At 39.6% G+C, this 24,734-nt stretch overlaps 1 protein-coding gene across 1 annotated transcript in view; it reads right to left on the reverse strand.

Annotated features, from left to right (window-relative positions):
* Window positions 1-21,363, reverse strand: part of Pcnx4 (pecanex 4) — a 41,497-nt gene extending 20,134 nt beyond the window's left edge. The window contains 3 exon segments of the mRNA XM_076922026.1: window positions 10,978-11,719; window positions 14,340-14,456; window positions 21,216-21,363. Coding sequence (XP_076778141.1) covers window positions 10,978-11,719; window positions 14,340-14,448 — 851 coding nt within the window. The 5' untranslated portion in view covers window positions 14,449-14,456; window positions 21,216-21,363.
* Between the last annotated feature and the right edge of the window lie 3,371 nt (window positions 21,364-24,734).

Here is a 24,734-nt window from a genome sequence, read left to right on the forward strand (position 1 = left end):
TTTAGAGCTAAAGACAATGTCAATACTTCAGCTTTAAGAGTTTCTGCAGTCTAAATGCAAGCACACATTAACTCTGGCTATCGCAGCCATCTACACATACTTCCTCATGGGCATGCTTGGCCTACACCAGCCAATACACTGCTCCACGCTGTCTGTCTTTCTAATTGTTTACGCAGGGAACAGACAGTGAGCACAAGGTTAATACGTGGTTCTAAATTAGAGGACGTATTTTCCACCAATGAAATTTGAAATAAAATACACTTCATTCTGAGAAAAAAAAAATGTCCAGATAACAGAAAGAATCAAGTAATACGTAACAACCCACAGGTGGTGAAGGGCAACAGGTCAGTCTACTCTTAAGACAATCTTCGCTTCCAAAATACACTCAAGAACAGATCTGCATGAGAATAGTCATGCTCAAGAAATGGTTTACAAAATAAAGCTATACCTTGAAACCTTTTTAGTAAGCAATGTCATAGCAACAGTATTTATCAGATGTTATAAATAAACATAAAGCTATTATATAAGTAAATATAGACATACAATTAGCCAAATACTGATTATTTTGTTCTATATATAACTTGACCTTTAAAACATTATTGTAGTTAATTACTTTCTATGAAAAAATATTTAATGTATCTGATAACATAACAGAAATTTCCTAGGATTAAAAAAAGCCCAGTATTAAGAAAAACTGGGTTTGGAATGAACAAATATAAAAAATATTTCAAATTCTAGACATCTGAAGATCCACAAGACATGAAAAAGAACCCCATACAGTGGCTAAGAGGCTGCAAATGTAAATCATTTCCTCAGATAATTCCCAAGTCTCTGAGCTAAGCACTGCAGATTTAACCCTACTTTTCATAATATAAAATTCATAGGAAGCCATTTACTATTAACATAACACAACTGTACTATGGGCTCTCTCTCTCTCCAGCCTTCTTTGCTATCTTTAGAGATAAAACTAGGAAACGGTTTGTTATTTCTGTCCAGAGTGGGAGAGCACACACACTTTATACAGCAGTTAGCTGTGGCATCATACTACAGCATCCGACAGTACCACAGGCTGGCCGGGTGTACCTGTATATGCCACCATCCCTACTACACAAGGGCTCTGTGCACAGCCGTCTTTAAGGTGTTTTTCTAAAAATGAAAGGTTAACTGTTTTGCATTAAAACTGATACTTTATTCTTTACAAACAGATGTAAGGCTTTCTTTGCCTTATGTTTTAGTCATAGTTTTTTTTTAAAAAACCTTTTTTAATTATAAAACATTTAAACATTAAATCCAGCAAAACTTTAGTAAGAAATATTTTATGCTTTTTTATTTATAGATGAGAAATGCTGTTTTAAAGAAAATACAGTGAAAGGACTTAGGACTATTTGAAGCAGAGACATAGTACAACAGGTATTATTTTCTGACTTCAGAAATCTAATAGTGAGAATTGTAACTTATGACTTTGTATTCTGACTCAGGTGTTAATCCCATAGATGTGAAAGACCACCAACCCAAGTCATGGTGAAATTAATTAAAGCAAGCTTTATTCATGTACATGGGCTGTTGTTCCCTAAGCCAGGGTTCAAGAGATTAGCACTGGATATGGGGAAGATATGGATATATATATATATATATATATATATATATGTATATATATATGTATATATATGTATATATATGTATATATGTGTATGTATATATGTATATATACGTACATATATACGTGTATATATACACATATATATAAACATATATATATACACACACATATATACACACATATATGTGTGTCTATATACATATATACGTGTGTATATATATACATACATATATACGTGTATATATACGTATATACATGTACATATACATACATATATATACACGTATATATATGTATATATATGTATGATATGGAGGCAGATATATATATGTATATATGTATATGATATGGAGACATATATATATGTATATATATGTATATGATATGGAGACAGATATATATATATATGTATATATACATATATATATAGTTTCAAAATGGGAGATTTAGTAAGAAAACAGGGGTCACAAAGGCAGAGCATAAATGTAAGAACCTTCTAAAAAATAAGGCACAGTTGCAAGGTGGTTATAAGAAAGTGGTCAAAACAACTTTCTGAAACAAAGGAATCAGTGGAATTTCCCGGAATAGGCAGGACAGGAGCACTTCTAGTTAAGGTTACAGGTGGGGCATAGCCCAATCCTTGAGACACAGACTTAATCATAAATAGGAATGGAAACCTATTTATGTCTTTTAGTTTGTCTTTATTGTAAGATGGCTTTCAAGCCAAGATGGATGCAGACTGATTTATCAGAGACAGAGGCAGGAATATGTCTATGAGTTTGAGGCGAACCTGGTCTACACAGTAAGTTTCAGGATAGCCAGGGCTACTTGAGAGACTCTGTTTCAAACAAACAAACAAACCAAATACCCCCAAAACAAAAAACGCAAATAACAAAAAAATTGTATTCTGAAAATTCTGAGTCTTAGAAATTTGAATTTTAAACAAGATTGTATACATGCATTCAATTTTATAGCTAACTTTAAAAAACCAAGCAACTAACTATAACTTGTTGGTAAATGATAGTGCTATTAGAAACCAACTAAACTTCCCATTTATCTTCCTCTTAAATACCTTATTAGGTATTTTAAGAATTGCATAGGGCTCACTCTGGCCTCTGACCTACGCATGGAGTAAAATCAGAAGATGTTAAGAGTTAAGGACATCTGTGGTCCATGTCGGTATACAAATTGCCTGTCTTTGTGTTTCCAAATGTCAACTTAATTCAGTCCCTCATCACACAATACAACTGTATATTCTCAAAGTTGAGAAAGTTAAGGATGCTGGCCGTCCAAGACCACAGAGAGAATGAGAAGAGCTCTCCCTCACGCTGCAGAGCAGCTCTGCTGTGTCTCTCCTAAGGGCCTCATTGCATCACGCCAGGTTGACGTGCTGGACCAGATCACCTTCAAAGGCCTTCCTCCTAACTACATTACATTTAGGGCTTCATAACACACAACTGGGTCCACATATTTCATCCTTGCCCAGTTAAAGACAATGCAGGTCCTTCTTCAATGAAAAAAATGAGGACATGACTACTCCAAGGTATGGTTAAGGAGGTTTATTGTAGATACGAGGAAGTTAACAGTGTTAATCCCACCAGCTGAGAATAAGAGCAGAGCCACAGTTTAAAGGCAAATTTGAATCGAGCTTTAATTAAATACTGGTCAGGTTGATGGACTCTCTGGCAAGGTCCATCTCTGGCTTCCCAGAAAATGGTTAGGAGTCACACCTTGTAGAGGCTTTAAAAGGCAACCCCACAAGACCACCATATTCCCATCTGGTCCAAACAGGGGCAAGCATGTATCTTGACCTATTTCCTGACTATTTAGCGGAGTGAAAACGTGGCTCCTTGATTCCTATAAACAATAGCCTCTAGCATTTCAGGAAGTATTTGTCCTTGGGCAAGAGGCTTACAGGTTAGAGGGATTTTTGTTTCATGAATCTCTCATGCATAGCAATTAAAACCTAAAACATAACTTTGGCTCTCACAACAGCCAGAGGGTCCAAGCTGAACTTAGCCATAAGAGGAAAGGTGGGATGTGAGAGGAAAGAGGAAGAGAGGAGAGAGGAGGCCAAGGGCCAAGAGGGTACCTATCCAAAATAGGGAAGAGCAGCTGGGGGAAGAGAGGGAAGTGCAGGGTTAGGAGAGGTTTAGGGTAGGGGCAGGGTAATTCTCTGTAACAGGTACTTGGGATACTAGAGTCTGGTGGCCAGTGTCTGCTTTGATATGTCAAATAGGCATCTCAGCCATTTGTCTAGAATTTAAGACCCAACACTTCTTAAGTACAAAAATACATTTTTGTCCCAATGGTTCCCAAAGTCTTAATTTTTCCAGCATGAATTCTAAAGCCTCATCTAGGTATCACCAAATGACCACCTAAATGTGCCAGCTACATTAGCTATGAGTGAAGTTCAAGGTACAATCCATCTTGGGACAAAATCCCATTTCACCTGTGAACCTGAAGAACTAAGTGCAGGGCTTTCCAAAATGAATGGTGAGCCAGGCTATTGAGGTGACATACTTTCAATATCAGATGTGAAAGGGAAAAGGGCTAGGTGGTTGGCCCAAGGAAGTTCAAAATATAGCAAGACAAACTGCATTAATCTTTTGGTTTGGGAGTAACTTTTTGGTTCTGTATTGGCTTTCTCAGACCCTGGAGTGGCTGTACCCAGTACAGCTCCAGGCAGACGTTATTCTCTTGGATGAGAAGAATGGTCCCACCTTCATAGACCTAGACAGAGGCCATGTGACCTGAAGCCGATTTCAGAATCACTCTGGGCATCATTTTCCTCTTTATTCCAACACTGCACGTCCACAGTTGAACAATTCTGTCAATCAGTCCTCTGAAATCCAAGGTTAGTAGCTTTCCCTCACTTTATTATCACCTTTCCACGCACTTACTTCAACTGTCTGCTTCCAGGATGCCATCCTGCACAAATTTACCAGGTGGCACACAACCTCAGCCCTATGCTCCAGAATTTGTTATAATACAGACTGGGAATTTTCCAAATTTCATGTTATGGCTCTTTTTTCCTGATTAACATTTTCTTCTCCTGGCCCCTTTTGCATTTTAATGTAAACAGTAAAGATATTTCTCCACATATGTTTGAAAATTTCCTTTCTTAGATATTCTATTTTATCACTTACAAGTTCTACCTTCCATGAAACATGAGCAGTTAGCCAAGCTCTTTGCCAATTTATAAGAAAGGATTGCTTTTCTTCTGGTTTCCAGCTAAGATCTCATCAGAATTAGTGTTAATGCCTCAATTTATAGCCTGCACACCCCAGATTTTTGAGTGTTTACTAACTGCTCAATTATGTTACCTCCATTTTCTGTTTAGATATCTGTTTTAAAAACTCTCCACTACCTTTGTCAGCTTGTGCTGCCATAATAAAATATAGACTGGGCAAACTAAACAACAGAAACATGTTTTTTCATAGTTTCAAAGTTGGTAGTCCAAAACCCAGGTTCCAGGAGGATGGTCTGGTGAGGGCTCCCTTCCTGGCTTAGGGATGGTTACTGCTGTCTCTCACGTGATGGAGATCAAACCCTCCCAAGTCTCTTTTAAAGGCACCAGTCCTTTCAGACCAAAGCCTACCTTCTTTCATCATCTTTCTATCATCTTTCAAAGGCTCCATGGTGAAATGACATCACACAGTTTAGTGCTTTAATGAATGAACTCTGCCACACCCAAACATGTGCTCCATCACATGCCTGTGCACTTCTACCTGGTAGAGAAATTTATAGTCTACACAGAGTGAAACAGAAGCCAGATTTAGAAAACATAAACAAAGGGGTATCAAGAAGTTGTGCATAATGTTTTGTTTTAAAAGATTTTCTATTTTCCTTCTACAATTAATTTAAAAACCATCATTCTGTCTACATTTTTAGTATAAAAGTATAACTCTTCTATTCATTAAATTTTGTCTTTATAGAGTATTGAGTGTATACATTTTAAATTATACTTGATTAAAAATTACCCTGCTACAAAGTTCTACTTCTTTCCCTAGGTTTTATCCATCCTATCCCATAGATTTCTTTTTTTAAAATAATCTTGATTTAACTTTCAGTCCACACCTATACCAGAAACAGTCATTAATCAGAGCACCTTGACACACCCCACAGCTCTGCCTGCCTCCCAGGAGGTGGCCCTAACCTGACACATATACAGGTGAGCCATATCCCCCTGCCCCAGTCCTTCATCCCCACCCTGCACTTGCTGGGACCCTAGCAAGACTAGCAGCCCTGGAAAGCTCCATCTTCCTTCCTGTCCACACCTACACCAGCAGCAGAGGCAGACTGGCATACTGTACCCCACCTCACAGACCTGCCTGCCTCCCAGGAGGCTTGCTCAAACCAGAGACACATGGGCTCCAACTGCCTCCTGTGAGGCCCGCTCCAACCCAGACACCCAGGTCAACCAACACCACAGACAACCAGATGGCAATAGGCAAGAGCAAGAATTGAATCAACAGAAGCCAATACAATATAGCACCATCAGAACCCAGCTTTCCTACTTCTGCAAGCCCTGGGTAGCTTAAAACATCTGAAGAACAAGGCTGTGACCGTGAATCCCAGCTCATGAAGGCGACAGAAGCCTTTAAAGAGGATATAAATAAATCCGTTAAAGAAATATAGGAAAACACAGGCAAACAGGTAGAAGCCCTTAAAGAGGAAACAAATAAATCCCTTAGGGAAGTGAAGGAAAATACAAACGGGAAAAAGAAATGAGTCCAAGACCTAAAAATGGAAATAAAAGCAATAAAAAAAAACATAAATGGAGGCAACCCTGGAAATGGAAAATCTAGGAAAAAGAACAGGAACTACAGATGCAAGCATCACCAACAGAATACATGAGATAGAAGTGAGGATCTCAGGTGCAGAAGATGCCATAGAAGAAATAGATAAATAGGTCAAAGAAAATGTAAAATGTAAAATCTTTCTAACTCAAAACATCCAGGAAACTTGGGACACCATGAAAAGATCGAACCTAAGAACAGCGGAGATAAAAGAGGGTGGAAGGGCCAGAAAACATCTTCAACAATATCATAGACAAAAACTTCGCTAACCGAAAGAGACAGCTATAAACATACAAGAAGCCTACAGAACAGCAAACAGATTGGACTAGAAAAGAAAATCCTCCTGTCCCATAGTAATCAAAACACTAAATATGAAGAACAGAAAAAGAATATAAAAAGCTGTAAGGGGAAAGGCCAAGTAACCTATAAAGACAGATCTATCAGAATTACACTAGACTTCTAAACAGAGATTCTAAAAGCCAGAAGATCCTGGATAGATGTCTTGCAGACCCTAAGAGAACACAGTTGCTAGCCCAGACTACTATACCCAGCAAAACTCTCAATTATAATAGATGGAGAAACCAAGATATTCCATGACAAAACCAAATTTAAACAACATCTTCCTACTAATCCAGCCTTACAGAGGATACTAGAAGGAAAATTCTAACACAAGGAGGGTAACTACACTCAAGAAAAAATAAGAAATTAATCATAGCAAAACCCAAAGAAGAGAATCACATATACACAGTGATGCCTCCAACAACAAAATAACAGGAACTAACAATCACTGGTCATTAACATCTCTCAACATCAATGGACTTAATTCACCAAAAAGAAGTCAAAGGCTAACAGACTGGATATGTAAACAAGAGCCATCATTCTGCTGCATACAAGAAACACACCTCAGCAACAGAGATAGGTACTACCTCAGAGTAAAGGACTGGAAAAATTTTTTCCAAGCAAACAAACCCAAGAAACAAGCTGGATTAGCCATTCTAATATCTAATAAAAGAGACTTTCAATCAAAAGTTATCTAAAGAGATGGGGAAGGACACTTCATACTCAAAAGAAAAATCTACCAAGATGAAGTCTTAATTCTGAACATCTGTGCCCCAAATTCAAGTGCACCCACATTTGTAAAAGAAACTTTACTAAAGCTCAAATCACACATTGAACCCCACACAGTAAGAGTGGGGGACTTCAACTCCCCATTCCCACAGTGGACAGGTCACTGCAACAGAAACTTAACAAAGAAACAATGAAAATAACAGATGTTTTTGAACCAAATGGATTTAACAGATATCAACAGAAACTTTCACCCCCAAACAAAAGAACATACCTTCTTCTCAGTACTTCATGGAACCTTCTCTAACACTGGCCATATAACTGGGTACAAAGCAAGCCTCAAAAGATCATGAAGACTAAAATAACCCCTTGAATTCTATCAGATTACCATGGGTTAAGGCTGGACTTCAACAATAACAGAAATAAGAGAAAGTCTACATACTCATGGAAACTAAACAACTTTCTAGTCCATGATCACCTGATCAGGGAAGAAATAAAAGACTTCCTAGAATTCAATGAAAATGAATGTACAACATACCTCAATTTATGAAACACCATAAAAGCAGTGCTAAGAGGAAAGTTCATAGCCTTCATAAAGAAACCGGAGAGATTTGATACTAGCTCTCAAACAAAAGAAGCAAACACACCCAAGAGGAGTAAACAGCAGGAAATAATCAAACTCAGAGCTGAAATCAATTAGTTAGAAACAAAGAGAACATTACAAAAAATCCACAAAACCAAAAACTAGTTCTTTGAGAAAAGCAACAAGATAGACAAACCCTTAGCTAAACTAACTAAAAGGCACAGAGACAGTATACAAATTAACAAAATCAGAACTGCAAAGGGAGACATAATAACAGAAACTGAGAAAATTTAAAAAATCAGTCGGTCTTACTTCAAAAGCTTGTACTCCACAAAACTGGAAAATCTAAATGAAATGGATGAATTTCTACACATACACCACTTTTCAATGTAAAATCAAGATCAGGTAAATGATCTAAACAGTCATAGCTGTAAGGAAATAGAAGCAGTCATTAAAGTCTCCCACTGCCCTCCCCCCGCCCCCCAAAAGCCCAGGGCCAGATGGTTTTAGTGCAAAATTCTACCAGACTTTCAAAGAAGAGCTAATACCAATACTCCTGAAACTATTCCACAAAATAGAAACAGAAGGATCACTACCTAATTCATTCTATGATGCCACAGTTACCTTGATACCTAAGCCATACATTGACTCAACAAAGAAAGAGAACTTCAGAGCAATTTTACTTATGAGCATCAACACAAAAATACTCAATAAAATTCTTGTAAACCAAATCCAAGAACACATCTGAAACATCATTCACCATGATCAAGTGGACTTCATTCCAGGGATGCAGGGATGGCTCAATATATGAAAATCCATCAACACACTTCACTATATAAAGAAACTGAAGGAAAAAACCCCACTTGATCATCTCATCAGATGCTGAAACAGCCTTTGACAAAATTCAACACCCTGTCATGTCAAAAGTCTTAGATCAGGGATTCAAGACATATACCTAAACATAATAAAAGCAATATACAGCAAACTGATAGCCAACATAAAACTAAATTGAGAGAAACCTTGAAGCAATCCCACTAAACTCAGAGACAAGACAAGGCTGCCCACTGTCTCCCTATCCATTCAGTACTTGAAGTTCTAGCTAGAGCAATAAGATAACAAAAGAAGGTCAAGGGGATACAAACTGGAAAGGAAGAAGTCAAGGATTTTGAGGATGATGATAGCATACATAAAGAATCCTAAAAATTCTACCAGAAAACTCCTACAGCTGATCAACAACTTCAGCAAAGTGGCTGGATATAAAATTAAGTCAAACAAATCCTGGGCATAGACTCAAATGATGCTCCACCACAGCACAAGGACACATGTTCCATATGTTCACAGCGCCTCTATTTATAATAGCCAGAAGCTGGAAATAACCTAGATGTCTTTCAACTCAAGAAGGAATACAGAAAATATGGTTCATTTACACTGTGGAATACTATTTAGCTATTAAAAACATAGAAATCATGGATTTTGTAGGCAAATGGATGGAACTAGAAAATATTATCCTGAGTAAGATAACCCAGACACAAAGGACATGTATGGCATGTACCCACTGGTGAGTGAGTATGAGTCATGAAGTATAGGATACCCATGATATATCCCATAGTTCCAAAGAAATTAAGTAAGAAGGAAGGCCCAAGCAAGGATGCTTAGAAGGGGAAATAAAATAATCACAGGAGCAGAGAGAGAGAGAGTGGGAACTGGGTGGGAGAGAGGAGGGAAAAGGGTAGGAGGCAGGATCAGGTATGGGGACAGAGAGAGGCCCAGAGGGCCAGCAAAATGAATGGAAGTCTGCAGCTGCAAGCAGGGTGTTGGGTGTGAGCTAGAGTGGAGTGTGGGGGGTGGGGTGGGGGGAGGTGTGTGTTGGGGTGGAGGGAAGAATCTTTAGGAAAAACTGGAATAGATTAGGCTCCCAGAAGTCAATGCATGTGACCTTAGCCGAGATATAGAACAGTTGGGATGTGGAATCTGAAGAAGCCACCTCCTGCTGCCAGGCAGGATGTCCAATCAAAGGATAAGAATACTAACCCACACACAAAACTTTTGACCCAAAATTTGTCCTGTCTATAAGAAATGCAGGGATGGAGTGGAGACTAAAGAAAAGGCCAACCAATAACCACCCCAACTGGAAACCCATCCCATGGGTAAGCACATTATTAATGATAATCCATGACATTATTAATGATATTCTGCTATGCTTGCAGACAGGAGCCTAGCATAACTGCCCTCTGAAAGGCTCTACCCAGCAGTGGACTGAAACAGATACAGATACCCACGGTCAAACATTGGATGGAGGTTGGGGAAGGACTGAAAGCCCTGAAAGGAAAGGGAACCCCACAGGAAACCGACAGAGGCAACCAACCTGGACCAGTGGGAGTTCTCAGAGACTGAGCCACCAACCAAAGAACATGCAGGGGCTGGAAGGAGGACCCTGCAGATGTGTAGCAGACGTGCAGCTCAGTTTCCATGTCTGCCTCGTTTTGCCTCAGTGGAAGAGATGCCCCTAATCTGACAGTGACTTGATGTGTCAGGATGGGGGGATACCTGGGCGGGGGGACCCTCTCAGTGGACAAGAGGGGAATAGATTCTGTAAGGGAGGACAAGGAGGGGGAGCAGCATTTGGTATGCAAATTAATTAATTAACTAATTAACAATCTTGATTTAAAATGAAATACAGAACTCAAAAATTATGTGTCTTAAAGTGTTTTTCCTATGTGTTGCTTCTTCAATAAGATTTGCTATTTCATTATAACATGAATATTTTATAGAGATCTCTACTAAAAGAATAACCATCAAAATAACCTAACCCAATAGTGTTGTAATTTTTAATTCACTGGTTCATCATTTGTTAACACTAAGAAAAGCTCTCTTGCCAGGTATACTTAAAAACAAAGCAAGTTATTAAATATTCTGTAAGTTTTTACCTGTGTGCAAGGTCCACAGAAACAAAGAAAAAAATATAAAGTGGTCTCATGAGAGGAGTGATTTCGTAAGTATCCTGGGTCTGGAATGTTGCTGTCTCTGTGGCGGTGTTTACAATGAGTGAGTATTCTCCTATGCAAAGTGTTATCCACCCAAAGACAAAGAGCACAGCAGTCGCCCCAAGGCTGCCATATAGCAAGGTTACTCTGTTTGGGAGCAAATACCATGTTCCAAGACCACACACCAGCCCAGCAAGAACAGAATGAAAAACTGTATTGGCTACATATTTTTTGCCAGGAATCAGAAATCTGACGGTCTCAGCACCAGCACAACTTGTAAACTCGTGCTGGTCTTCCTCTGCTAAAAGATCCCTGGTTTTCATCCTCTTGACCACCACTGACTTGCTCTTGGCGTACAGGCTTGTGAGCTGGATGACAGCCGCAGTGAACACCATCAGTCCTCCTGAAAGAGCGGCTGCAGTGTAGTCTCTCAGGATGTCCAGCTGGTACAGAAGTGTTCCTGTTCCTCCTAAGGCCCATGGCACCAGGAAAAGGACAATCTGGTTAACATATATGTAAGTAGGGACCCAGTAGCCTAATCTGAGTCGAGGGCCTCCAAGAACAGTCTGTGGGAAGCGCTTCAGCAGGAAGTCCTGTTTGTAATCGTTTAGCAGGGGAACATCTGGACTCATACTTCCCATCAGGGTTAGTCTGAGAGTCACATCTTCTTTATAACCAGAAATATCTATAAGAAAAGAGAAGTAAATTACAGTTAGGGAATATAACATTGAAGACCTGGAGGAAACACAGCCTGGATTTGTTCTTACTTACTTAGTCCTTCACAGGCAAGATTTCTAACCTTGGTTCCTTCTCAACACATTTTAACATAATTGGTACTAAGTTTGTTCTTGCTCCAAAATAATAACACTAACTTATTTTCTTAAAAAGAAATCTTACTCTTTATTGTGTACTTAGCATATACTCCTTGACATTAGGTTTTAACTCATAGTTTAGACTCTGAGGCCGACGGAGTACAGAAGACTAACTCTCTACTCACACAGATCTGTGGGCAGCTCGACTGTTTCCCACCGAGTTCTGCTGTTGGTCTGTTTCTTCTATTACAGGGTCATTAGTTACAGTCTATAAACTGACTCTAAATGTCTGGACAGTGAGTATTTTCAGCCTGATGAGTTCTGTTATAACATTCCTATCTAACACCATAAAAGCAGCCACAGACAATATAATACATAAATTACTGAGAGGTTGTATTTTGTACAATGCACAGCATTTACCTACATAGGCTATGTATACACTGTCAATCATAACTAACTAAATAAGAATATTTCTCTATAATTCTATGGAAACAAAATAGAAAATATAACTAAATGTTGTGAATATCACTTAAAAAGTACAATAGACTTAGAATTTTCAAATAATTTAAAGAGCCAAATCTTATATAAAATTAGTAGCATTTCAATAAAAACCCATATGGAAACTGGGAGCTCAAATATAGTAGGGAGCCAGTCTTTAATCCCAGTACTTGGGGGGCGGGGGCGGGGGCGGGGCGGGGGCGGGGACGGGGCGATCCCTGAATTCAAGACCAATTTGATCAGCCAGCGCTAATAGTGGGAACTTGTGTCAACACCGTCATCTACCCATAAGATGTAGTAGAAGAAAAAACAAGCTGGAAATGAAAAGAATTCAGAGTAGATGCTTATTTTAATAGCACTTATTTTAATACACTATCACAGGCAAGCTACTTGGCAATTTATTTTTTAGTCTCTCTATTGCCAGTTTCTACAATACGGCAGAAATAACCTGTGCAACGTCTGTATTGTTTAGTGTAGGTTCTTTCTACTCAAAGGTCAAGTATCATGTGCAGTAGGTTCCATTTACTTCTCTCCACAGCTTACTCTGAAAAGAAAAACTACACAATAAAACCAGTTACCTGATACAAGACCAGCTAGAAAATATTATTTCAGTGGATCATCGTCGGGCTAGAAAATGTAACACCTTAAAACAGCCCTTTAGCGAACAGTTCTGTCAGGCAGCACCTGTTTGCTACACTGTTAGGATGTTCTTTAAACTGTCAACATCTGTGTTCTTCTACCTTTAGCCCACTGTCCTTTGTTCTATGTAGAGCCATGTGCAGCTTTTACTTAAGTAGCAGCCGTGTAACCTCACAAGGTAACAGAGCGGCAGTGTCCTAGGGAATTGTGGGGGTTTAATGAAAACGACTCCTGTAGGCCCATAGACAGAGGCACTATTAGGCAGTATGGGCTTGTTGGAGTACGTGTGGCCTTGTTAGAGGAAGTGTGTCACTGGGGGGGGGGGGGGGAGGCTTTCAGATTTCAAATGCTCCAGCCAAGCCGTGTCTTTCCTCCTTCTGCCTGCTGATCCAGATGTAGAACTCTCAGCTCCTCTCCAGCATCACATCTGCCTTAACTTAACACCATGCGTCCTGCCATAAAGGCTCTAAACGTACGCTAACCTCAGTGAACTGTTTTCCTTTACAGACACCATGGTCACGGTGTCTCTTCACAGCAACAGTACACTGACTAAAACAGAAATCTTAACACTCCAAGGTTGTTGTTTTTGCTGTTTTTCCTTTCCGTCTATAAGAGCTTATCTACCTCAGTGGTTTACCAGTGGTTTACACTAGTATTCTAAAATAGCCTCCTATTGTCACAGGGTCAGAAGTTCACGCCCCTGCAGTTGGGGGTAGATATCCCCAAATGAGTTGTCTATGGCAGATGCCATTAGTCAAGAAAATGAGCTTCATTAGATGGTCCGGATTTTAAAGTCTTTAGTACCCAAGCTTTCTCCATGGAGTTAAGAAAACTCTCTTCCTGCCCCATGAGAGAAGTCAGGGAACAAGACAGAAAGGGAGACGGAGAAGTAATACCATACAAAGCTGCTATGCTATTAACCACATCCATTTTCCTTTTAGTAGTTCCATAATACTCTGTTGTCAAAGAGAATCACAGAAAGATGCTCTTGAAATACCAAAGAGTAAAAAAAAAAAGTATACATGCCCGTGTAGAAGAAAGCTGGGTATCACTTGCAGATGCATTAAAAGTTTTATAAGGGATACCAACTAAACTATTTTTATGGCATTTGATACTTCAGGTTACTAAATGCTCTCCACAACTCTTAATCCATGTCCTGCAAACAAATCCTGTGTTTTTCCTCCTAGATGCCTCTTCTCACGTCCTCTGTCTACGGTAATTTCTTAGTAATTGTAGTTAACTTTTATGACTCAGTCTAATCACTTCTAAAATTTCCGGCAAGCACTTTGGTTAAACTGTCTCCCTTCCCTCTGTACCTCAAACAGAGCTAGTTTCTGTAGCACTCACAACACGCACCAGCTGGAGGCAGCCTGGGGCAGGCTCCTGTGTGCTTCAGCTCTTCGTGATGAGGGGCCAAATCCTGAAATTCAATTGATCTCTCAAACTTGGCAGAATATGTTGGCATGCGAAGGCCTGTAATGTTAATGGCACAGCTTAAGTAATATGGGTCAAGATGGTAAACAGGGTACCTTCCTGTTTTAAGTAAGGGTGGAGGGGTTAGAGCATTTTTGAGTCTTTTTGCAGTGTATTTTGTTTCATTTAAAATATTAAATCCTTAAATTGCCTGTTTCCCATTTTGGAACATGGAAGGTATCTCCATTTATCCTTATTATGGAATAATTAATAATTGTTACTAATAATATTTTTATATTATCCCAAAATAACAAAGGTTGGATGTGAGAGTGATCACACAGCTAGTTTTCTCCTTTGGACAAGGAAATGGCAGCAGTAAGGTGCTAGAAAGAAGTCAGATTTTATTTCCTTCCTTGTACTATACTATAGTTCAGTCTCTCATCAGATTAAGAGAAACTTCATACTGAGAAAGCAGAAACAGACCAGGGTGCACCAAAGCCCAAATTAAGTTGGGATAATCAGAACTAATGAGAGTACCAAAAGCTACAAGGAGAGAGAATATGAATGTGAGCTTGCTCAGATAGCCTTGAGAAAAGGGGAAATTATTGAGATGTCAACATTAGTTAGCTTAGTGGGGTATTTAAATAAAAGTTCGAAGGACACAAAGGACTGCTTGTCTCATACAATGTTTCTTGAAAAGGGGCCCACAGTCAAGTAAGTCAAAGAGAAACTGCACAACAGACTGTCATCTTAAGAGTCAAAACAGTCAGCAGCATGTCAGAAAATTTCAAAAACCCCTCAGAAGAAACCTCTTTAAAATGTATCAGTCCAGCTGTCTAAATGTCTGACCACAGAGGCTACTTTTCTCATGCTACCTAGTAACAGAAAATGCACTTAGTATTTTATAGACGTTACTTTGAGAAACAGTGGCCTATTTTGATCAGAACCTTAAAGAATTAAGACAGGAAAAAGAGGACTAGCATAACAACCATGCGGACATATGCCAAGAAAACCTCATGAAATCTGATAGCTACATGTCAGACATAAAAACCTATTTAATCACAAATATTTTTAAAATATTGTAAAGTTACTTTAAAAATTGATGTCTGCTTCCTAACAATTCATTAGTGATTAAAAGGGCAAAAAATATATAAGAAATTGGTACAAGTTAACTACCGATTGTCATTCTAGACCATGGAGATTAAAAAATACATAAAAGTTTAAAGTATTTTTTGAGGTACTACCAATTACATTTATGTGAAGAAATATTCTAAATGCTAACCTGGATTATTTGTAGAATATAATCAGAAGAACTAAACTCATTTCCTGAGTAACACTTTGGCATATGCTTCTGAAGGACTGTTAGCGCCTGGAAGGACAGACCGCATGTTTATGACCGCTTCCTCCAGCATGCTCAACTGCATACTCAAGCCTGGGGCAACAAGAGCTGAGCTAACGATGGCAGCACAGCACCGACTTGGGCCATACGCTGTCTACGTATGCTACTGAGAGGGAGCCAGCAAAACAGAACGACTCTGAAATGATGCTGTATTTGGAATCTGAGTCATGGAATTCCCACAGGGTAAGAAACAGTTCAAACTGGCATCTGCTGTGGCAAGATTCTTAGTTACCCACACTACAACTCGTCAATCATATGCTACTGACTAAAATCCCTTGAAACAAAGAAAGATACAACAAAAGTAGTAGTTTGAAAACATGAACAGCGGACACATTCCTCTAAGGCCAGAAAAAAACTAATTCCTAAGTAGCACTTTTGGCAATTGTCTGAATTTTATTTAGGTTTATTCTTAAATGTGTCATATCATTATTCTATGACTACAATATAGTCAGCTATGCTCCTATAATATATTTCATATAATTTAAAAGAAAATATACCAAAGTTTTCCTTTTCCTAGCATCACTGCATTAACTGATTTTCTTTTTTTATTGGATAATTTATTTATTTACAATACAAATGTCATCCCCTTTCCTCATTTCCCCTCCCTAGAACCCCCTATCCTATACTCCCACATCCTTTATGCTTTTACACCATTTTGGTTACATGCATGTATTAAGGTCAGCTCTAGGTTGAGGGTCTAGCAATAAAATAGATGCAAATACTCAAGGAACAAGCAAGACAATAAACACAAATAGTCAAAGAAAAAGCAAGGCATTAAACCTCATTATATGAACACTCCCATGATCACTGTTTCTAAAGGCTTATCAGGATGACCAAAGTATCTGAGCCTACTTCCCTGTCCTAGCCCAAGGTTATTTTCATGTCTGAAGCCTACTTCCTTGTTCTAGTCTAAAATTTAGATTCCTGTCTAAAATTAGTTCTTTGTTCTGCCTAATATTTAGATTCCTGCCTGAGATTACTTCTTTGTTGTAGCCTACGATTTAGATTCCTACCTGAAATTACTTCTTTGTTCTAACTTAATGTCAGATTCCTGCCTGAAGCCTACTTCCTTGTCCTTGGCCAATGTCATATTCCTGCCAAGCAGCCCATTTCCTTGTCCTTGGCCCATGTCAGTTTCTTGCCAAGCAGCCCCAAAGGCTCTCCACCTCTATCCCATTTTTATTTCATAAACAAGACTGACCCTGTCTTAGGTAGTTCTGACAAGAATGCCTTCCTTACCTGTCATGGAATATGTATTATCAAAAGCAATGCACTTATGTCTTAGGTTGGTAAGGCTCTGTGCAGAATCTTACCCGTCCTTGGCTTGCCAGCCTGTTAAATTAATAACTCTGTCGGGGGGGGGGGGGGTCCATTATCAGTTGAAAGTCATGCACTTTGGCTGCCAGCCTGTTGATGTAGTTAGAGACAAGCTTTAACATGATGGGCAGGAATAAAAGTATTCCCAGGACAAGAAAGGCTAGCCTGATCAAGCTATATAGGCCATTCCTGAGGTTTGACCAAAATGGAAATACTGATTTCAGGCCATGGATAATTTTATCAGCATTATCTGCAGCATCAAAGCTCAACAGAGCAGCATTCTTGAAATTCATAATCTCACTATGCAAAGTTAACACACCCAGAGAGGTGTTAGGATTATGCCAAATATCCTATAGGTGTCTTTAAACTTTTTTCTAATTATAATGACAATCATTGTAAATTTCAAAAGTAACACTACTCCAATGATATCTGTCATGACACTTATAATGACTCCTAACTCTTAAACCCTGAACCTCCTTCAGATAATTTGAATAGGTTATAGAGCATCATCCGTTATTCCAGATACCTATATAAATCCTTTTGTGTACTCAATACAACTAATTTTCAAATAAATACTTATGACTAGTACAGAATTAAGACAGCCCATACCACTGTACTGAAAAAACATGAAACAACTCAACTCTCCATTTCTTAGATAAAAAGTCACGTGTTACCACTAGAGCAATTCCAACAGCACACAAACATGGAGATTCTGTTTGTTCGGGAGATAGGTACAAACTGCTGCGTGCACTGGCTGGAACTCAGAGAACAAAGAGAGCTGCTAGTTTAATTCTGTATGTACTCTAGGGAGCTAGAGATGCATGTCAGGAACAAACACTGAATTACTGAAGAGCTTTTTAAAAGACATTTGATGTGTAAGTATAGCACACACACACTGCATCCTGTGGCTCACAGATCATGTGTGGCTTCCTCTTCCATCCACCATGGAAAGACAATCAGTCCAAGCACCTGCAAAGGGTCACCACATATCTTTTAACCTATAAAATGACATTTATTAAGTCCTTGAGAAGGTCTTTTAAGGAGGTTTTATTTGTTTAATTTTCTCCCAGTAAATCTACAGGTGCAGACTGTAAGAATAAACAAATGAGCAAACAAACAAATAATTAACTATAAGCCAAGTGGCATAGGCCTTTAATCTCAGCTACTCAGGAAGCTAATGCATGAGGAGCTCAGGTTCAAGGACAGCCTGGGTAACTATTGAAACTTTGTTTCAAATTTTTGAAAAGTAAAAAAGAGGTCTTGGAACAGGGCTCTGTGACAGAGCACTTGCCAAGCATGCATTAGGCTTGAGGTTTAACCCTTAGTACCCCAACTCCTCCCCTAAGGGGAAAAGACAAACCTAAGCTAGGAATACTAGACAGGTGAAGTTGGCAGTGCTTCACAAGTAGTACAATCAGTTGTGTGTTGTGTTTTACTTTTCCCAATGTACAGCACCAGAATATGAGTGAACAGCTGTCTTGTTTAGGGTTACTATTGTGATGATGAAATACTGACCAAAGCTATGTGGGAAAGAGCTTATATGACTTATATTTCATATCACTGTCACTGAAAGAAGTCAGGGCAGGAACTCAAACAAGGCAGGAACTTGGAGGTAGGAGCCAATACAGAGGCCATAGAGGGGTGCTGCTTACTGGCTTGCTCCCCATGGCTTGCTCAGCCTGCTTTCTTATGGAATCCATGACCACTAGCCCAGACATAACTACACCCATCAATCCCATTAAACAAATGCTCAACAGCTTTGTCTACAGCCCAGTCTTACAGACGCACTTGGAGTCCCCTCCTCGCTGATGACTCTAGCCTGTGTCAAACTGACATAAAATGAAGCCAGCACAGCATTCTACTACTCATGGAAGAAACGGCTGAGGATTCAAACCATCCTCCCATACCTCTCCCACCTTAATTCAGTTGGCTTGACAACCTTTCCTCTCAAAATAAGGCATCATTAGAGTAGAATCTGACATTCATATAAATAACTAGAAATTTTACTAAAAGTGAAAACCAACAATATTGTGACAACTAAGACACAATATTAACTACAAGTGGCAAACTGAGTTTTTGAATCATACAAAATTATTGTCAAGTAAAAGTAAACTTTGTCTTGAGGATTTTTTTTTTTTTTTTTGGTTGTTGTTTTGAGACAGGGTTTCTCTATGTAGCCCTGGCTGTCCTGAAACTCACTCTATAGACCAGGCTAGCCGCAAATTCTGAGATCCACCTGCCTCTACTTCCTGAGTGCTGGGATTAAAGGCGTGAGCCTTCACTACCAGGCATATTTTGAGGATTCTTGAATAGTGGACTTGAAAGGAATATAAAAAGTTTTAAAACGTAAAACTTGATACCCAAGCTAGCCTGAGGACACTGGCACCTAATACTCTTGAACAAGAGTAGTCAAGAGCCCTGGCCATCACGGGAGTGAAGCTATCTGTAGAATGGTAAAAGGCTGTAAAAATAATTAGAGAATTGTGTTTGGGCTATATTAATTAATTAATTCTCCCAACAGAATGATGAAAATACAACCAGGTTTTAAAAAGATAAAATAAGGATAAGAATTGGCAATTTCCGGGTGACAGACCAGCTGGAAATGAAGCTCACCATGAGGAAATGCAAGCCAAACCTACCATGTGATATTCTGAATTCCCCTGACTGGCTAAAATAAAAATGAAGGCCTAAAACAGGTGTTGGTGAGGTTATTTTAAAACCTTCTAACACATCTGGTGGGGATGTACACTGGTACAGTGCTTTGGAGAAAAAAATCTGTCAGTTTCTCAAAGAGCCAAACAAGGGTATTAGCCTATGACCTACCTATCCTATTACCAGGTATTATATCCATGAAAACATGCCTATACAAAATTTTATACAAAATCTCCACAGCATATTACTTCTAGCAAAATTTTTTTTTGCCAGTGTCTAATGGCTAAATAATGCAGGGTATATCTGCATAATATACTAACAAACAACAATGAATAATACAAGTTGCAACATGAAAAGCGCTAGATACATGCACAAAGATCACGTTTTAAGGTTCTGTTACTTAGAACATCTAAAATAATTTTGTTGAGACAAAAGATTAATGATTGCTTACAACTGATGTGGGCAGGAATATTGGGGAGGGCAGAGAAAAACAGCTAAAAATAAAAGATTTCTTTTGGAGGTAATCAAATTGTTCCACAACTGATTGGAGAGATGATTGTGCAAATCTGTTGATATGCTCAAAACCAGTGAGTTGTACACTTCCAGAGAATGAATTGTACGTACCTCAAGAAAGCTCTTACAGAGGAAGACGAAAAGGTCCCCTGTACGAGATTTCCCATAGCAGTTAATAACCAATAGGCATTTCCTAAAGGTAGGAAAGGTATAACCTGTAGCTAGCATGAGATCCAGACAGTTAAATCAGTAAAATGGTGATACCTGTACTGGATGCTATGAGAAATTATGGGTGATTGCACGTGAATGGATGCAGATATAAACTAATATGGATGCTCTCTCTAAACTCAGGAATTTAATGAAAAAACAATAGTGAAAAAACGAGTAAGGGGAGCATGAGAGGCAGAAAGCACACAATTCAGAAGCCAAATAACGAATGGGATTCATTTAAATAAATTCTGGCCTTTGGCACGCAACGGAATATATGGATAGTCAGAGAAACCCGAGAAACACGCTATATACATCCAGGAGGCCAAGAATGAACAAATTTTGAGACAGAGATAAACCAAGAGTGAACTCTATCTACCTAGGGGGCATAGGCCGTGAACCTGATTAGAGTAACATGCTCATCCCTCATCAGGGTCAAAGGGCCATTCTCCATTTCACAGAGGCCTCTCAGGAAAAAAATAAAAACAAACGCAATTTCACGGGCTGCAAAAGTATTCTCCGTCACTGGAGAATAAAGCCGCACTGGATCACTACCTCAATCAATTCAATTTACTCTGTACATTAAAATGAGCAATAACTGCATTTAAAAGCTTTTTAACGGAGAGCGGAAGGTGTTTCTTGAGGTATTAAAAGCTGAAGGAACCCAGCAGTACCCAGGGGTGGAAACTAAGGCAGCAAAGAAGTCCCAGGTGTGTCGGGGACGGACATACCTGTAGTCCCCGCAGGGGAGAGGCGACGCGAGGGCGTCTTGGGACCACATCTCCCCTGCAGAAGTCGGTTGGGAGCTCCCGCCCGAGGATGGATGCGGCCCCACCAGCAGCTGACCAGAGGCCTCCAGGACCGCTCCCGTTTCCATGGCTAATATCAACTGCGCTCGCGCCTCCCAGGGGCCAGTGCGCACGCGCTCGGAGGCGGGGCTGTGCGTCTCGCTCCGCCCCCGGCCGCCAAGGCTATGCTGGAGGCGGGTTCGCGTGCGCCGCGCAGCAGAGCAGGGTGGGCTGGGTTTCCTCCGCGCCGGGCGGGGCGGGCTAGAATTGTGGGAGACGCCCGGACTCCCGAACTGCTGCTGTGGTTCTTGAAAGGCCTAAGCATCACCTCTGAACTCTCACCCCACCCGGGCCACGCCCAGACGCAGGAACGTGGTTGCCTTGGTGACGAGAAGGCCATCATCTGGGAACTTTGAGGCTACTTAGATAGATGGCTTGACTGTCTTTTGGGGAGTCTAGGCTCTCCAAGATTGTCAGACCCATAACTCAGGAGTGCAATAGAAGTCCATCCCCCAGGGTCCTGATACCTCCATTAATGACTACAGAACTAAGGCCATTCAAACAGCCTCAGAGGTGTGAATGCTTTTAAAGGGTAACACGTACCCTGTTCTACTTATAGTTGAAACCAAATATTTTTCTTGCATTATTAGATACTGCTTTTTCCTGTTTACAAAATGAAAGTTCACGGCTTTAGCTCTGACTCTAACAAAGTCTGTTTACCATCTTTCAAACCACATGTGCCTACTTTTGTGTCACATCTTGGTGACTCTCAAAAACAATGCATATGTTTGTCACAGTGATCTGAGCTCAAATGTTTTTGCTCTTAATATTATAATATTTTTGGCACATTATAAACTACATCCATGTAAAATAGTGAACCTGTGAATAGTGAGCCAGTCAGGGCCCAGGGACACAGGTTGTGGATAGCCACCTTAGCAACTGGAGTTTTTTTTTTTTTTCTTCAGGGATCTCCAAGTGAAGTTGGCATTCTTGAATTTGCCACAGGAAAAAAATTCCAGGGTGAGCCTGTATGAGGCAGTGTTGGAGTCTACAAGCGATTTTAATATAAAGTACAGGCAATGTTCTCAAGGACATGGTAAGACACACCAACGTGTGGGGACTTCCTCTTTCCATGTTACATACACAGTGTTGGTGATGTCTGAGGCTATGTAGGAAGCTATGCTGAGGAAGTTGAGTGATATCAGAAGATTCCAGAGTTTCCTTGGATCTGATTACAGCTGATAAAGTAAAAAGAGTGTTTTGAAAAATATGTTTTAGCCTTCTTTGGAGAGTCCCAGAACTATTCAGGTTTACATATATTTGAGAAAGAAGAGAGGTCATACTCAGCCCTTAAGCTGGTATTTTTCCATTATTTGAAATGCTTCTACATAAAAGGAATATTGTCTCTTTATTGATAACCTTCACAGAATATTTTAACTATGCTGGGTTTCTTTACTTGCTGGACTATCTCATCTCAAGTGTCAAAACAGAATCACAACTCTTTGAGCTTCTCAATACGTATAAAAGTTTTTAACCTTAAAATATTGTGTGTCACTAAGTGTATAATAGCATTGTATCTGAAAATAACATGCCTATCTTAATTGCAAAACACTTCCTTGGGTGATCAGGGAGGTGGACCAGCAGAATTCTTGACTCTTAGCTAGTAGAACTTCAACCAGACTCTGGAGTGAAAGGTTTCTCTTTCTTGCCATGGCCCCTTATTTCCCCTTTCTAGCTGTCTCAAACTTAGGCGAGAAATGTGTTTTGACAGTTCTGCGGATTCGTTAATTTCCTTTTTCTTCCACTTCTCCAGCTCATTTCTTGAGACAAAACAGTGGTGGAGTTAGGCTAATTAATAATTCTAGAATGATCTCCAAGTGTCCAGGTGAAGAAGGGAAGAGTTGTGTATCACTCACTTTAAATCAAAAGCTAGAATGACTAAGCTTCATGAGGCAGGCATGCCAAAAGCCAAGACAGGCTGAAAGCTAGGCCTCCAAGACCGACCAACTAAAGCTGTAAATGAAAAATTCTTAAAGGAAATAAGAGTGGTGCCAAGAGAACACACAATAAAAAGAAACAATCGATTAAAGAAACTGCTGATCTGGAGAATGTCTCAGCAGACTGGATGGAAAATCAAACTAGTCACACACTCTTCAACTCTGTGAAGGCAGGAGGAGAAGCCACGAAAGCAAAATTTGAAACTAGCATAGGCTGGTCCATGAAGCTTAAAGAAAGAAGCTGTTTCCATCACACTGCATGTCAAGGGAAAGCGGCAGAGACAAACAACACAGCTACAGTGAGTTGTCTGGAAAACTGAATGCGATGATCACACCAAGCAGCTGGTTTTGAGTATACAGCCTGGAGATTTGACTGAGTTACTTTAATTCCATGGTAAAACTATGACGATGGATGAGTAGCTGTATCTTAGGAATGAGCAAAGAAGGTGAGTTTATAATATGGGATGTACTCCTGGAAAAGATGCTAACGGTTGTGTTGAAATGACAACGAGGGATTTTAGATACTTCAGTGTGCTTGAGAAAGTAGTAGCAAGGTTTAAAAGGATCAACTCCAACTTTGGAAGAAGTTCTACTATGGCTAAAATATTATCAACTAGCATCATATGAAATCTGATATCATATGTGGAAGGAAGAAAATATTGTGTTGAGAAGTTGCCTCAGCTTTCCCAAAGCTTTAGTAGCCGTCATTAGGAACCAGTAAGTTAGCATTGAGGCAAGACTGTCTACTACTGGTGATAACTCTGAAGGATCGGAAGGTTATTAGCAATTTATTACCAATAAAATATTTTAATTATGTGTTTATGTTCATTTCTGAATATGGATTTGTGCATTTGAGTGTAGGTGCCTGCTGAGGCCAGAGGAGGGTGTCCCTTGGTACTGGAGTTACAGGTGTTTGTCAGCTGTCCAATGTGGATACTAATTGTGAAGAACTAGTTGTGAGAAACTAAAGCCAGGTCCTCTAGAAGACCAGCAAGCGTTATTAATTGCTGAGCCATTCCTCTGGTCCCCCTATTTTGTAATTAAGGTCTGTGTGTTGTTTTTAGATACAATGCTACCATATACTTTTTAAGCTACAGTGAAGTTGGGTAAAACTTTTTTCCCCCTTCCCTTCTACCTCCAGCCCTGCTCTCTGGCCCAAAGGTATGTATGTATGTATGTATGTATGTATGTATGTATGTATGTATGTATGTATTTATCATATGCAGTACACTATAGCTGTCTTCAGACACCCCATAAGAGAGCATCAGTTCTCATTACAGATGGTTGTGAGCCACCATGGGGTTGCTGGGATTTGAGCTCATGACCTCTGGAAGAGAAGTCAGTGCTCTTAACCGCTGAGCCATCCTACCAGCCCCGGGTAAAACTTTTATATGTATTGAGAAACCAAAACGGCTGTGACTGTTTTGACATTTGCTTTACCGAGGCGGCCCAGAACTAAACAAGA

This window comes from Arvicanthis niloticus, chromosome 23 (genome assembly GCF_011762505.2).
Source record: "Arvicanthis niloticus isolate mArvNil1 chromosome 23, mArvNil1.pat.X, whole genome shotgun sequence".
Classification (NCBI taxonomy): domain Eukaryota; kingdom Metazoa; phylum Chordata; class Mammalia; order Rodentia; family Muridae; genus Arvicanthis; species Arvicanthis niloticus.